Source organism: Myripristis murdjan, chromosome 12, assembly GCF_902150065.1.
Source record: "Myripristis murdjan chromosome 12, fMyrMur1.1, whole genome shotgun sequence".
NCBI classification, from domain to species: Eukaryota; Metazoa; Chordata; class Actinopteri; order Holocentriformes; family Holocentridae; genus Myripristis; species Myripristis murdjan.
The window spans coordinates 2,750,249-2,765,417 of record NC_043991.1 but is presented as its reverse complement, the minus strand read 5'-3'; the positions used below and the strand labels follow the sequence as shown (position 1 = coordinate 2,765,417).

Sequence of the window (15,169 nt, the reverse complement as noted above, 5' to 3'; positions counted from 1 at the left end):
GAATCCAACATGACACCTTTTGACCCTATAAAGCCATTCGTATCATATTAATATATGATACACATTTTCAATTCCGTTTTTCGTTTTCAGTTTAATCAACACTTGACCAAAATACTGTTGTATACCTTTGAACACTTCCCCTGTTCACCCTGGACCATACCATTGGCACTTCAAGTACATATCATATTTCATACACCAGAAAGGTTGTGTAATAACATTTTTTTTTTTTTTTTTTTTTTAATATATTTTGTTATAGGACTAAATAACAGCTTCAATTTCAAAAAATTGGAATTTTCTGCCAATTCTTTCATAGTTCAGGCTTTATAGGGTTAAGATGGCTCTTTCATCACAAGTTTTGTTATTTAGTATTGGTTCAAACCAAGTAAACAAGACAAAATCTCTTTATGTGTCTTGTCTTAAATAAACCAACCAGATGTCTGTAAAGTAAAATAATCCAACGCGATAAATTCAGCTATCTTGGCTGTGGTTTTTTTGGCCTTTTCGCCGTCCTCAGTGTCTTTGAGCTGCTGCAGTGAACTCAGAGTTTTGTGCAGGGTGTTTGTTTTCCAGGTGGTGTGTCATGTTGGAGGTGTTGAAGTGTCACTGTCCTTGAAATGCCCAGTTTGCACACGTTACAGGCGGCTGCTGCGCTGCCTTCGCTGTCCAGTTTAAAACACTAACAAACTGCAGACAGCCTCATGTTTGTCACTTGTTGAGTCAAAATACCAAACATTTTACTGGTTGAACTTCACAAGCGTTGTGATTTGCAGGATTTTTTTTTTTTTTTTTCTGTTTCATATTGTTTTAAAATGAAAACCTTTTTTAAATTTTTTTTTTTTTTATGTTTATTTATTTTTCCCAGTTTATTTATTTATTTATTTATTCAATTATTTATTTATTTAGTTGCTTAGGTCAGACTCATATGGTTATGAAATTATTTTAGTATTTTTTAAATTTAATTTAGGTTTATTTTATGTTATGTTATTTTGTCTTATTTTATTTTATTTTATTTTATTTTATCTGTATTTATTGCTGCTGGTCAGATTAATTATGCAGTTTTGAAGCCTGACCTTGAGCTCTGGTAACTGGTTAGGACCATTTATCATTGTTTTTGACATTTGACACATAAAACAATTAATCAGTTAAATAAATAAATTTCAACAAAACCAAACATTTGTCAGTTGCAGCTTCAAAGATGCTGAGTTGTGCAGCTTTTTTCAGTTTCATTTGTTATAAAATGACTTTTATTATTATTTTATTCAATTTTTTTTATTTTTTTCATTTATGTATTGCTGTTGGTCAGAGTAATTATACAGTTTTGAGAAGCTTTGACCTCTGGTAACTGGTAATTACCATTTATTTAACAGATAAATCAATTAGCCAGTTAACTGAAAATAGTTGATCAACAACACACCGAGTGGCCGTGCCGCCGGCTCCCCTTCATTATTCAGGACAACATAATTATATTTACTTCTATTCAGAGTGAGTAAACATTTATAATTAATTATAATTAACAGAATCAATGTTCTAAGAAGCGGGGCTGGCCCCGCTGTGGATCCTGGTGCGGCTGCTTTTCAGAAAATCACAGCTTGAAGGAAACACAAAGCAAAACGCTGCTCGGGTGAAATATTTACAAATCCGGTGCTTTGATTGTCATAACTGCTTCTTTTACATTTCCCTGACGAAAGGATGAGATGCATTAAGAGCCGTTTCAATATTTTATACGTCCACTGGGATTATACATGAAACCAGGACGATGTCACATTTTTCACAGCATCTACATTTTCACTGTTGTCACATTGCTGTTGTGTTTGGGCTCCTGACTGTAGAGCTTCTCATAATCACGAGCGGTTGTGCATAAGTGCGCCCTGATAGATATATCACCATAACACGGGATGATTTTACTCAAGTGCACGATTTACTGAGCGCCCCAGTGCAGTTATGGCGGCCGCTCTCAGTGCCGAACACCATGCACGCTTTGAAAAACAACATCTGCTTACCTGTGCATGTATTTTTTTCGTTAATCTGTGCTTTTACAACACCGTTTTAACCAAACTGATTCAGTAATCGCTTGCTGAGCATATTTTGCCACGGTTATGGAGGTGATCTACAACCACTCTGCTCTGTTCAAATGGATCAGAGCTCATTTGCTGAATGATTATAAACCTTTCCATCTCAAGCGTTGTGGGAAAAAAAAAAAATTAAAAAAGAAATGTGCACGGAGTGGGTCGTAATCAACCGTCTGACATCCTCTGCAAGCAAAACAAAAAAAGGAGGGTGGAATAAATGATGATTTGAGGCAGTTCGAAATCTTCCTCCTGAGTTTGTCTGCAGAAAACAGTGGATGTGTTGAGTCTGAACAGATTTTTGCTGCTTGTTTCACGACTCTTTGGTTGTATAGAGACTCTAGGAGCTCATATTCTGTCATGCCAGTTATCTTCATCGCTGTTTTGTGTGTGCTAACCGACCTGTTTTTGAGTTGTACTGTTAGGTTACCAAACCAGGACGTCATTCCATATCTGATGATATTAAAAAGCCTCCTTAGGGAGATGCAAATTCTGCAAAGTCTTAAAGATGAACTCTGGGTTTTTGCTGTGAAACTTGTTATCCAAGACCAGAAGTCCAGAAATTTGATGTAGAATAAAGACCGGCCTCGTGTCAGGAGGTGGTTGGGGTGCTCTGTGGGTAAATCGCATGGACCTTCTCTTCAGACACCTGGGATCGAGCCCCAACTCAAGCAAGTGAAGTGTTGGTTTTCAGCTAGGTAACTTTTGCTAGTAGTGTTAGCGAACATTAGATGAAGTTCCCTAAACTTGACCTTACCTTAACCATGGTGACAAACCCTTTCCATACCTTAACAAAGAAGCGAATGAAAGTGGCTAAAGACAGATTGATGATAGGAATAGATGCTTCTGACCCACTAGAAGGTGAATTAGGGTCCTACTAATCCAAACCTGTGGGGGGATTACGACTGATAACGTCCATTCAGTGGTGTCATAACGGTCTATAATCCTTGGCAGAGATTCTTCACGACTCTGGTACCCCTTTTCCACCAAAGAGGTTCCAGGGCTGGTTCGGAGCCAGTGCCTGACTTAGCACCCGTTCTTTGGTTTTCCACCGCACAAGCACCGGCCAAACTGGTTCCAAACTGGTTCCAAGCAAGCACCGATTTCGAGCAGGGGCTAAACAGGAGCCAGAGAAAGAACCGATGACGCGACCCACCGCGTCATTGGTGGGCGGGGTTACAAAACAAAACAGGAACTGCAAACTCTATAAACATTAAGCAATAAGCCCCGAGAAGCCTTGGGTTACACTGATTTTACAACGGCATGGAACGCGGCTCAGCCAAACACATTTAAGGATGGGAAGCACCCGTTTTATAACTAAACATAGTTGTCATTCGTTCTGGCCACGAATACGACAGGTAGCCGGCAATAATTGCGTTTTTCGCCTCTGGATTGCAATGTAGGCTTGTAAAGACACAAGCAGTATTTGCTTCGCTAATAAATCCACATACTGCTACACCCGGGGCCAGAAACTGTATCGGGAAAGCAGCATTATATGCTTGACTGAGACGCGGCTCACGAACATCATCCCCGACTCACTGATCAGCTTCACCGGCTTCAGGACAGGACGGGCGGACAGAGACAGAGACGCTGCAACCACTGTATTGTATGAGTGTGCAATTTTATATGTTTTGAAGTGATGAAGCTGCCATGACAATGTAACTTCCTGCAAAGGATTAATAAAGTATCATTCATTCATTCATTCATTCATTCATTCATGTTGGTTATTGTGATTCCGAGCGAGCATCTCGCACACCCACGTCATCACGTTTTCCGCTGACATCATGACGTGGCTCTGACTTGGCTCCGCTTGGCTCTTGGCCGATGGAAAAGCAAACCAGTTCTTTGTTGGAACCAGCTAAACATCGGCTCTAGCACCAGCACCGAACTAGCACCAGGTTCTCTTTGGTGGAAAAGGGGCTTGTGACTTTCCTGGAGGGACGGACCTCCACTCCTCAAAAGACTTTCCCTCATTTGGTGTTTCAACGACGGTGGTGGAGACAACAGAATCTCCCATAGGTCTTCCAATGGGTTGAGATGTCGTCATTTACATCATTCATGTGGACGGGGGCGCGGTCACCCCTCCCATCCCGATAGAAATGTCCCGATAGCGGATAAAGGTGACGAGTCAGAATAGCTTGGTATTGATTAACAGTGAGCCTTCCCTGTGAGATGGCCTGAGATGTGGCAGCTAATGGAGATCCAATTAAAGAATAAAGAATAAAGGGGCAATTTGAAAATACCCCTGATTGGATACACCCACAGAGGCAGCGGACGTCCTCGTTGAAGGGGTCCAGCGCCTCATCTGACCACATCACTTTTTTCTACATCTCTGCAGCCCAGTGCCACTCAGCTCTCTGTGGCACTTAGACTCTGCGGGGAGGTTTTTGAGATCCTGTGGCATCAGCCCCAAGCAACAGCATACTAAAATCCCCCCATGGAGTCCAGATTCTGGGGGTGAAGGTGGCTGGGACTGATGAGGCCGGGGCGTCCCGCGGGTTCACGTCCGGCCAAGCCCTTTTGCTGCACATCGTCCACCTCTCTCTCACCGTCCTTTCCTGTCTTTTTCTACAGCCGCTGTAAAATGAAAAGCAGAGATGCTGAAAAAAAAATATTCTTAAAAGAGGAAAAAGTGACTGATGAGGCGGCGGTGCCCCGGTGGCTCGCCCGGTGGAGTGTGTACCACATGTCGGGGCCGAGTCCCTGCCCTTTGCTGTTTATCACCCCCCCTCCTCACCTCTTTCTTTCACCATCCTTTCCTGTCTCTTTCTATACTGTAGCTGTCGCATAAAAAGCGGAGATGCTAAAAAAAAAATATTTTTTCAAAAGAGGAAAAAGAGACCGATGAGGTCGAAGGAAGTGATGAATCAGCGAGGTCAAGGTGGAGATGAGGAGGCGGTGCGACGCACAAAAACAGCAGCTCGACAGCGCCAGAGGCACGGAGGGAGAAACATTTTTAAAAAGACAGCAGCAAGATGATGAGCGAACAGTGTCGGCTTGTTGTCACCGTGCTGCCGGGTGATGTGAACGGAGCTGATCTATCTCGATTGACAGCTCCAGACAACGACCGCCAGGGAAAGTTATGAATGAGCATGTGTGAGAAAAGAGGAACTCAGGAGTGTGAAAGTGAGAAACACTTCATCCTGACTGAACTCTCACTAAAGCTTCATTTGTCTTTGTAATTGGGCTTCATGCACCGCAGCCCCCCTATAATATCCCTCTGTATGTACAAGATCTTTGGGAAAAACGGAGCTCCATCCCCGTCCCTCCAGGAGACCTCCAGAGACTTACTTTCATGCACAAGACATCCAAGATGATATCTAATGTTTGCTGTGATGCTGCAGCCAGTGTGTTCGCCGTACAAAATGGAAAAAAAATAACATTACTAAGAAGCTACTAAAGGTAAAATCTATTTCAAGGGGTTATACACTGCCAATGGTCGCATTCTTCAATTAAAACTCACCATCACTCAGCATCTTAGGTTTCTCTTAGGGCACTCTGAAATGTCGATAATATTTGGACGGTGCAGATCAGAACAGCTTGTTGTTAGTGTATCCGCAGGTCATGCAGCAAAAAAAAAAAAAAATGTTGGACACCTTTGAAGCAGCTGTGTGTTTTCTTGCCGTGTGTTTCCAGGGCCGACCCCCAGAAACTGGACGCGTTCATCATGGACAAAGCCCTGCTGGACTACGAGGTGTCCATCGACGCCGACTGCAAAACCCTAACGGTTGGAAAGCCATTCGCCATAGAAGGTAAAATAAAATCACACATTATGGGCTTTTAACACGGTCAGTGCAGGTTAAAGGTGTGTTCTGTAAAATGCTCAGAATGATCCATAAGGCAGTAAGTCTGTGGCTAGAAGGAGGTGCCCTTTGAAAACTCACCTTCCTGATCTCTGATATTTCTGTGTATCAGATCAGCTGTTCATAGTGACATAAAATCTTGTGGCATACACCGTCTTTCATGATCAACAAATCAAAAGTATTTTTCCGAATTTTTTCTTGCAAATTTGTGACTTTATAATAACAGAATTCTTGAGTTTTTTCTCATAAATTTCAGACTTTAATCTTGGATTTTCTTTCTTTTGTTTTTTTTTTTCATCAACTAATAGTCACGATTAAAAAATTGAAAACCTGAAACCTCAATGACATTTGGTCATGAAAAAAATATTTAAAAGCAGCTACTTTGACCTGTGAAGAATTGTCATCATTTTCATCATGTGCCTCCTCTATAAGAGTACAACAAAGATGAGAAAGAAAAAGTTTTTTCTTTTTTCTTGCAAATTTGTGTCTTTATAACTGCAGAATTTTCGTTTTTTTCTCTAAATTTCTGACTTTAATCTTGAATTTTCTGTTTTTTCTTTTTCTTCAGCGAATAGTCCCAACACCATAATGTTTTTTCTCAATTCAATTCAATTCAATTCAATTCAATTTTTTTTTTTTTTTTTTTGCATAGCATCAAGGCATCATACCACATGCAAAAAAAATCATGTTTGGAGTCATTAAATGAAATCATAGGATGTTATTTACGCTACAGGACCAGTAGACATTGTTTAGTGTGTTTAATGTGAAACATGACACTAAAGCTTTCCAGTGTTTTATTATTATGGTATGAACTCATTTGGCATTAGATCGAACATAACAGATTTTTATTTCTGTGTCAAATTTTCCATAGCTTTACATCTAGAGGATACAGGACAGATCAGAGTCCCATCACAGCATAAAAGGACGATTTTCTCTCCGGCCATCGCTGCAAACTCAGATCCTCAGAGGCTCTCACAGTTTTCATGATGTGTTTTTGTTCTTGAGCAGTCATGATGCTTTGTGATGAGTGGGGAAAAAGCTGTGCCAAAACGCCGCTCCGTTCCCGCTCCAGCAGCTGATTTTTTTCCTTCTTCTTTTTTTTTCTTTTTGTTTTTGTTTTCACACACAACAAAAAAAAAAAGCTATCAAAAGAACAGCACAGCAGAACATGGAGCTGAAGTGAAAATGTGTCTTGTTGCGACAGGAGAACAAATGTTAAAGACTGTGCACTCTGTGTGTGTGTGTGTGTGTGTGTGTCCTCTCACAGGCTACGGTATCGGCCTCCCTCAGAACTCGCCGCTCACCTCCAACATCTCGGAGCTTGTTAGTCAGTACAAGTCGGACGGCTTCATGGACATGCTGCATGACAAGTGGTACAAGGTTGTGCCCTGTGGGAAACGCAGCTTCGCCGTGACCGAGGTTAGTCCTGCGCCGTCTGCACCGCAATCACATCAGCAAATGGATTTCTTCTGTTGAAAAAAGAAAAAAAAAAAATGTATGTAAACACCGGGGCTTCAGAGGGCTGGGACGGGATCTGATGAAAATGCTGAATCTTTGGATTTTCGTCAGCATTTCCCTGCTAATGATCATGGATTCGGATTGTAATTGGTCATTTCTAATTATTTTTTTCCCCGCTGCCACCATCTGTTGTTTTGTTGTTGTTGTTGTTGTTGTTGTTTTTTTACATTAAAAAAAATAACAAAAAGATGCTGCTCATTTGAAAAAAGTTTAAAACAAGTTCAACTTTGCAGAAAAACGTTCCGCCATGCCAGTCATTATTTCATCCGCTGACCAAGCATGATCAAAAGAAAAAGCTGCTGCAGGATACTGGTCGTTTCCATAGCAACAGCCACAAACACAGAGGGGGACAGCAACAGCAATTAAAGTGCCAGCTGTTTGTGTGTGTGTGTGTGTGTGTGTGTGTGTGTGTGGCTGCTGATCCGGTTACACGTGGCCAGCGCTGTGATCCGATCTCTCAAACTTCCTTCAAAAGGACGGGTGGTCCGGGACGCGTCGGGCGATTTGGCGTTTGCGGCGTGAACGCCAACGCGCCCCGACCCAACCCGACGACAGCGGCACATCGCCCCACCGCTTTGTGGAAGGAAGAGCGTTTGATGGAGAAAAGACTGTTTGCAGTGGAAAAACAAACTGGGCAGAAGTTTGTTTTTGCAGTGAGAAACTTTGACAACGGCCGGCGACAAGGAAACACAGGACGGGACGATAACGCCAGCATGGAGTGTGGAGGAAGAGTTCATTCACTTCAAAATACTTTATTAGTCCGAGTGTCTGGATCAGCGGGTCAGAACATCTGAAACCAGACCTCCGTCTACAGAAAAAAGAAAGGAAACCACATGATGGTGTGGAGGCAGCATTTAGTAGCCTGACCGCAGAGGGAATGAAGGAATGAAAGTTCATGATCAGGCTGGTGAATTTTTCCCTCTGCTTCTCGGACCGCTCCCGTCTTCCAGAGAGAGCACAGGTCATTTAGTCGGACCTTAACAATCCTACTGAGGCCATTTTTTTTTGTGTTTCACAGACAATCCACTGAAGCAGCCCACAAAAGAAAAGGTTATAAGACTCTCAATAAAAGTTTGATAAAAGCCAGATGTTCTTGGAGACGGCAGAGGAGTTGAGCTTCCTCCGAGGGTGAACAGGGACAGACATGTGAGGGCAAGGTCACATCACTATGGCTAAATAAAGCTACAAAAAAAAGCTCAGTTTTTTTTTTTTTTTTAATATTCTCAAGTGTCATGTTTTTTTTTTTTTTTTTTTTTTTTTTTTTTTAAATCAGCCTAAAAACTACTGCATTGGCCCAAAAACAAGACGATCCTAAACATAAGACCAACACTAGTTGTTGGAAAACTTAGACTTAGACTTAGACTTAGAAGAGCAGATCTTGTTTTTTTATATAAAGAAAATGATTTGGTTTGACAAGTAAATAAACCATAAGTAAAGTTTTACTTATGGCTAACAAGTGCCATGTTGCCACCTATTGCCAAATTATTTTTTTCTAGGTTTTTTCTAAGTTTTTCTCTAATAAATGTACAACTTTGCGTTTTTTGTTGTTGTTGCGGTTGTTTCACAAATTTGTGACTTTGTAACCTCAGAATTTTTGAGTTTTTCTGTCATAACTTTTTGATTTTTTTTTTTTTTTATCATAAATTTACCATTTTAATCTCAGAGGGTTTTCCAAGTTTTTTCAGTTTAAAGTTATGATTTTAATCTCAGAAATTCTGAGTTTTTTTCTACCCCAGCTCCGTAATTTTATTTTCTCCCTACAATGGCACCAACACCCCACTGTAAATATGGTGCTCGTGGAAGCAGATTTTGTTTATGTTTTTTTGTTTTTTTGTTTTGTTTTTTTGCAACTGCAAACTCTTGGAAAAAATCTGATCCTGCAGGTTTTGCACGATACAAACAAATCAAATTCTTCCTTAGCAATGGCTGAGCTCCTTGTTCACATTTTAGTCGCCTCCCATTTGGATCCCAGCAGCTTCCTCCTGGCTGGACTCGGTCTCCACCCCCTGTAGCCCGTCCCGGTTGCTGCACCTCATCCCATTAGCTGCAGCTTGTCCCGTTCGCTGCAGATCGTCCTGCCGGTCTTCAGCCCAAAGCCAAACTCTCCAGGCAGTCCTCCTCCTCTTGGACTCCCTCCGCTGCCTCCAGTGTTGAAGCTCCTTTCAAATTCAGACCTTGTACCTCACTGTACTCTGCTATTAACCAAGCCGTGGCCCCGTAACTGAGACCAGACCGGAGCTCTGCCGCTCTCTAATGAAACAACTCCACCGGTCCCGTCAGGACTCTCCGTCGACCCGCATGAATTATAAACTCACCTCCTCACAAAACTCCTCATGTCCCCTCTCTTGCCCTTTCCGTCTTAGTCCCTCACTCCTGAACTTTCCGTGGGCAGAGGCAGATTTGATGGGTTGCCACGTCAGTCCTGTAAAAGTGCACCCAAACGGACGCCCAGTCAATGACGACAAATAATCATGTTACATACACTTTTACTGTGAAGGCCATATGGAAAAAAATGCCAAAAAAATCTCCATCATTTAGGATTATCTTCAGTGTTAAAATGTTCTTCTTCTTCAAAGAAAGATTTAAAAAAAAAAAAAAAAAAATCCACCAGTGGGATGAGATAATCAAACTTTTTTCCAGTGCAGTTTCATTTGTTTCAGTTTTTTCTTTTTTTCTGTGAACAAGTAAAAATATGTCGAAACAAGGCAGAATAAGGCGGATCGGGACTTCATCAAATAGATGTTATGGAAATACATAACAACATTGCCTTGAGGCATCAAAAAATATAGACATACAGATATATATGGAGATACAGAGAGAGTGAGAGAGGGAGAGATTTATGTGCAGTAGAGGTTTAAATTCAATTCTGCAAATCTAAATATCTACAAAAACCTCATCATAAGCACCAATGGACAACCGGCTAAGGATCAGCTAAATGCCTTCAGTATAAATTTAATTTCTGAGCTCTTGAGTCCACACAGAGGTGATATGTGGCAGGTTCTCTCTCTCTCTCTCTGTCGCCTCTGCGCTGCTGAACGTTGTGAAGCTGCAGGCGTCTGAACCGCTCCAGGTGCGTTTCATTTTGCTGCATCACGCCTCCGTCCGTCCGTGGCGGAGGAGGCAGTCCGGCCGGCACGAGGCTGCGTCTGAGCGTCAGGAGAGCTCATAGAAGCCCATATCAGGCAGGGAGAGACACTCAAGGTGCTGCAGTGCAATGACGACATACACCATTTTCATGTTATAGATACTGTAGCCTCTGACATTAGACCCACCTAACAGAATCATTATTCATTCAGCAGACTTCATCAGATGCTACGAATCGATGGTAAAGCCCCACTGTCACCTGCCGAAATGCTAATACAATAGAAAAAAAAATTGAAAAAGAAACAGTAGCACTTCTTCAGAAAGCTGCACCAGGCCGTCAGGATGGACCCTGGAAAGTATCTGCAGTAAATTCATGTGATATAAGCGATATGAATTACTGACAAGCCTGGCTCCGTTCCGGCCTGCTCAGCATTTTTTTTTTTTTTTTTTAGCAATTTTTTATTTTTTTCACTCCGATGAATGACTGCTGTACCGCCACCAGCGAGCCTGCCATTCTGAAAAGATGAAAAAAAAAAAAAAAAAAAAAAAAAAAAAAAAATCTGATGGATGGATTAGCTTCACCGAGCCGGCCAAACCCGCCGGCGTCCAGCCAGCTCTCTGTCAACCTTAAAGAAGCCGAGACCATCCGAAGTAATAAAATCAATACCAATAAATGACTTATTATTCAATTACCCAACATTAAGAGGGCCAAACTTAACATTACCGAGGAATAAATTGTGATCAAACTCACGAGGATTACGAGTGTTGTGCGCTTTATTGAAGTTCTTAGTACATTTTTGCAGCGACTCCACACAGTTACTCTCTTTGAACCAATAAGCATTAAGACACAAAGGTTTACTTATGAGATTTATTTATTATTCATATAGTCGGGGATTTTTGCTTTACAAGGCAGGATAGAGACAGGAGGATTGTGTGTGTGTGTGTGTGTGTGTGTGTGTGTGTGTGTGTGTGGCAAGTACTTGGTGATGTATGTGCTTTAATCTGCTGATCCAAGCAATACCCCAAATTGTGGGGAATTTCAGACGTGCAGCACAGCAGCTCCTCTGCATTTTGATGCCATGGACTTGGGTATTAGACAAATTAGATTAATGTCATGTATTCTCAGTGAGCTTCTCTTACTTTTAAAGGATAACACTGGTGTAATTTTAGATTTTTCCTCGTCGCCATTTTTGCCCATTAAGAGTCCCGAAGCTGGACTGCCCAGCCCAGTGGGAGTCACACGCTCCTATTGAGATTAAATTATTAAATTAACACAGTTTGCAGAGAAATGCTGTCTAATGCAGCATGTAGAGCAACACTTGGATCACAGTTTTTCCTAAACTGACTATCATAATATTTTTTGTAATTATTGTTAAGACACATATAATTTGTGTATGCTTACTTCCAGCGACCTGCTGCCTGGCCACTTTCCAAGCCCCTTGAGGGTTTTTAGGCAATTCCCCCTCATATTTTCCTGCTGGTTTTATTTTGTATCTTTTTATAAAGTTTCTTACATGTGTAAATCAACAAACCAAACCAAAACAAGTTTAAAAGGCAAGATTTTTTTTTTTTTTTTTTTTTCATTATTGCTGTATGAATGTGCAGGGCCATTTCCACTGTCATGGCTCTGATGTGTGTCAGAAATTAAACACCTGATTTAAAAAAAAAAAAAAAGAAAAAGATGGATGGTGAGCCAAACTTAGATTCACATTGTGGCCTGTAATATTTCTGTAGTATCTTGATAGTAATTGTAGAGTTAAAAAGAATTTGTTAAATCATGCCAGGGTATGAAATTTAATTTTTAACTTTTATACAGAATAAAAAACACCTGCATATAGTCAATGCATATTTTAGAGACCCCCAAAATGACTTGCCTCATGTTTTTACAGGAGCTCATGTCGTATTAAGGGCAGCTTAGCTCCTCCTGCTCCCCTGTAGCGCCCCCTGCAGGTAGATAGTTTGTGTTTTTCTTCATTAAGCAGCTGCTTTTTTAGCCGAGTTGCACTTCAGGTTGATTTGATCCATCAGCTGACAGTCCAGCTGCTGGACAGAGTCGGCTCACATATTTTCTCTGTTGGAAAAGCGACGGTCTGGCCGGTGTCGGGGTGTCGGGCGGGACAAGACAGAGGACGTCAGGTGAGTGGGCGGTCCTTCAATGCATCCTGGGACACCTCAAATGTGATGCGGGCAAAGGCGTCCCAGGCCTCCAAATGTGGCCTGAGCGATCAGATCTCTGGACGCATTGAAGACACACCAGGTGCTGCTCACACCTGAACTGAGAGCTGCCAGCTGGTGATCAAATCTCTCAGGATGGACAATTAACGGATTTTGTTATTGGTTTATCTCCGTTTAGACCTCTTCCCCATCAGGCTGGACATGACTGGGAACACATGCATCTGCATGTCCCTCCATATTGGCCAAATTCAGAGCGACACTCGGGTGGCGGGCACATCGGGCGTGCATTTCTTGGAGGGAGATAAACTCCTCATCGGTCCTCTCAGCCTCCACATCTGGCCCCTCATGGAGATTCCGGTATGCACAGATTAAGTCTCCAATCAGTGCTTCATGTTGTTGATCCTTCACGATGCCCCGGTACTTACGGAGTATCTCATTGCCATGTTGGATGAGTATCTCACTGCAAATCCAGGTAATTTGTGGCTCTGACTGCCCCGAGGTCCCGACTGAAGCGATAGTAGATCCGTCCATCTACGTGCTCCAGGGCTTCCCGAACAGCAGCCCATTGTTGCGGATACAGTCGTTGAATCATATGCCAGGGGAAGCGCGGGTGGTCATGTATTGCCTCCGCAGTGATGTCCAGGGAGGTGATCCCGGACCCTGCCGCTTGGCTCAAGAGGACATGAAGTTGAATCGCTGCTGCTGGGATTTGATGCAGCCACTTCTGCAGGATAGTGTGGGCATCCCCGTCTTTGATATACTGCCCGAAGTTCATGAATGTGAGTGAAACATCTCCAGCATTGAACACACACACAGCGATTGGCATGATGGGTCTCAGCTCATCCATGATGTGAGTTGTCCACGGGTCGCAAATGAAATTAGGAGGATGAAGACACTGTAGAGGCAGTGATTACGCTCCTGACAGGCTGGGTGGATGATGACGTTGGGGAAGAATTGCAGGTGTGCCGGGAGCAAAGTGTTTGGAGCCCATTGACGTTCTTGCACATGCCAGACCCCTGCAATCAGTCTGTTCTCAGCCTGGGGTGCCATCCGGATAATGATATCAACAAACCATGCCTCATCCCTGAAGTTGGCTAGGTCGCCGGCCAACCTATCCACTTCAATCCGAGCCAGGTCAGCAGCCATACAGCGGTTAGCAGGCATCCGAGGTGCCAGACACTCTGCAATCAGTTGGTGACGGACTAGGCTGCTCTGATTCCTCTCAAACCGCATTGCTGAGATCAGCCCCGCCAAGGCCAGAGCCTCTATCGTCAGCCTGTTGTTGGCTATTGCATCATCAGTGAAAGGATCGACATTGCATGTCCGAATGATGCATGGGAGTATTCCCCCTGCAGCCGCCAGATGTCCAAAAACCCCAGCGCTGTCGGCAGGTCCCCAATTGAGAACTTCTTGGGGCTCAGGCTCAGGAGGTACAGGACTCGGAGCCTCCACACGCCCCCCAGCTCTAAAACCCACAGCACGATTGGCATCCCGAACGCTCCGAAGTCTCTCTGTCAGCCCTCCTTCCTCAGCCTTCGCACGAGGCCACCACGCCATTGTCTCTAAACTTGCACCAAAGGAGTTCTTTTAAAAGAATATTGATGGTTTTTCTCCCAGGGCGGATGTTAATGGCCACTAGAGGGCGCTTAACTTTAAAACATAATTATAGCTCGTAATAAGCTGCTGCACAAATGACCTGTGGAGTCGCTTTTTTCCAGCGGACAGTCTCTATCTTTGCTTCACAAAGCCAAGAAGCTCAACCAGCTGTTTTTATTTATTTACTCTGTCATTTGCAGTTTCCATCAGGATCCACCACAACAAATAAAGAAATGCCCGACCCTCAAAAGCAAAAACAATCAGTGTTAGTTAGCTGTAGCTAAAGGAGATGAACCCAGAGAACAACTTCACCAGTCTCCTCGGTGCAGAGATATTTACCTCTGCGCTGCGTCTTCTCAAAAAAACAAAAAAAAAAAACAAAAAAAAAAAAAACTACCACACTCCTTTTCCACACCAGGAAGCTCCTGGTGAAGTTAGACGTGAAAACAGTCCAAACAGCTCGCTCGTGTTGCCTGCTGGAGGCTCGCTTCCTAACAAAGTCTCGGGAGAATTAGACAACAACTTTCGATGTGGATGCAGCCACAAGGAAACAACTGCTGGGTGCAAAATGAAGATATTAGAAAGCACGATGCTCAGGCGACGTTTTAACGAAGTCTGGCTTCAAAAAACAAACCAATCCTTCAAAGGCAATCATTTGTACACTTAATTTATATGGGAACTGCAGTCCCTTATTTGGGGCCAAAAAAAATGATGTCACTCTCAAGGGGACGGCTCTAGCAGAACGGGTCTTCTTTTAATATGATTGTAGCTGAAACTGGGCGTGTGGCCTTTTAATGTCAAGTTAGAAAAATAATTACAATGCACAAATGATTTAAAGTGATTGGATTACATTTGTCAAGGCGCCAGCGTCTGTAAGCTCTTATATTTTATTTATGAAAACCATCACTACGACTGTGGCCGGCCCAC

At 42.8% G+C, this 15,169-nt stretch overlaps 1 protein-coding gene across 1 annotated transcript in view; it reads left to right on the top strand.

The window, feature by feature from the left end:
• The window catches only part of grin3a (glutamate receptor, ionotropic, N-methyl-D-aspartate 3A), an 89,801-nt gene that overhangs the window by 54,582 nt on the left and 20,050 nt on the right, over positions 1 to 15,169 (top strand). Inside the window, exons 6-7 of the mRNA XM_030065975.1 lie at positions 5,703 to 5,818; positions 7,137 to 7,288. Coding sequence (XP_029921835.1) covers positions 5,703 to 5,818; positions 7,137 to 7,288 — 268 coding nt within the window. The remainder of the gene's footprint in view (positions 1 to 5,702; positions 5,819 to 7,136; positions 7,289 to 15,169) is intronic.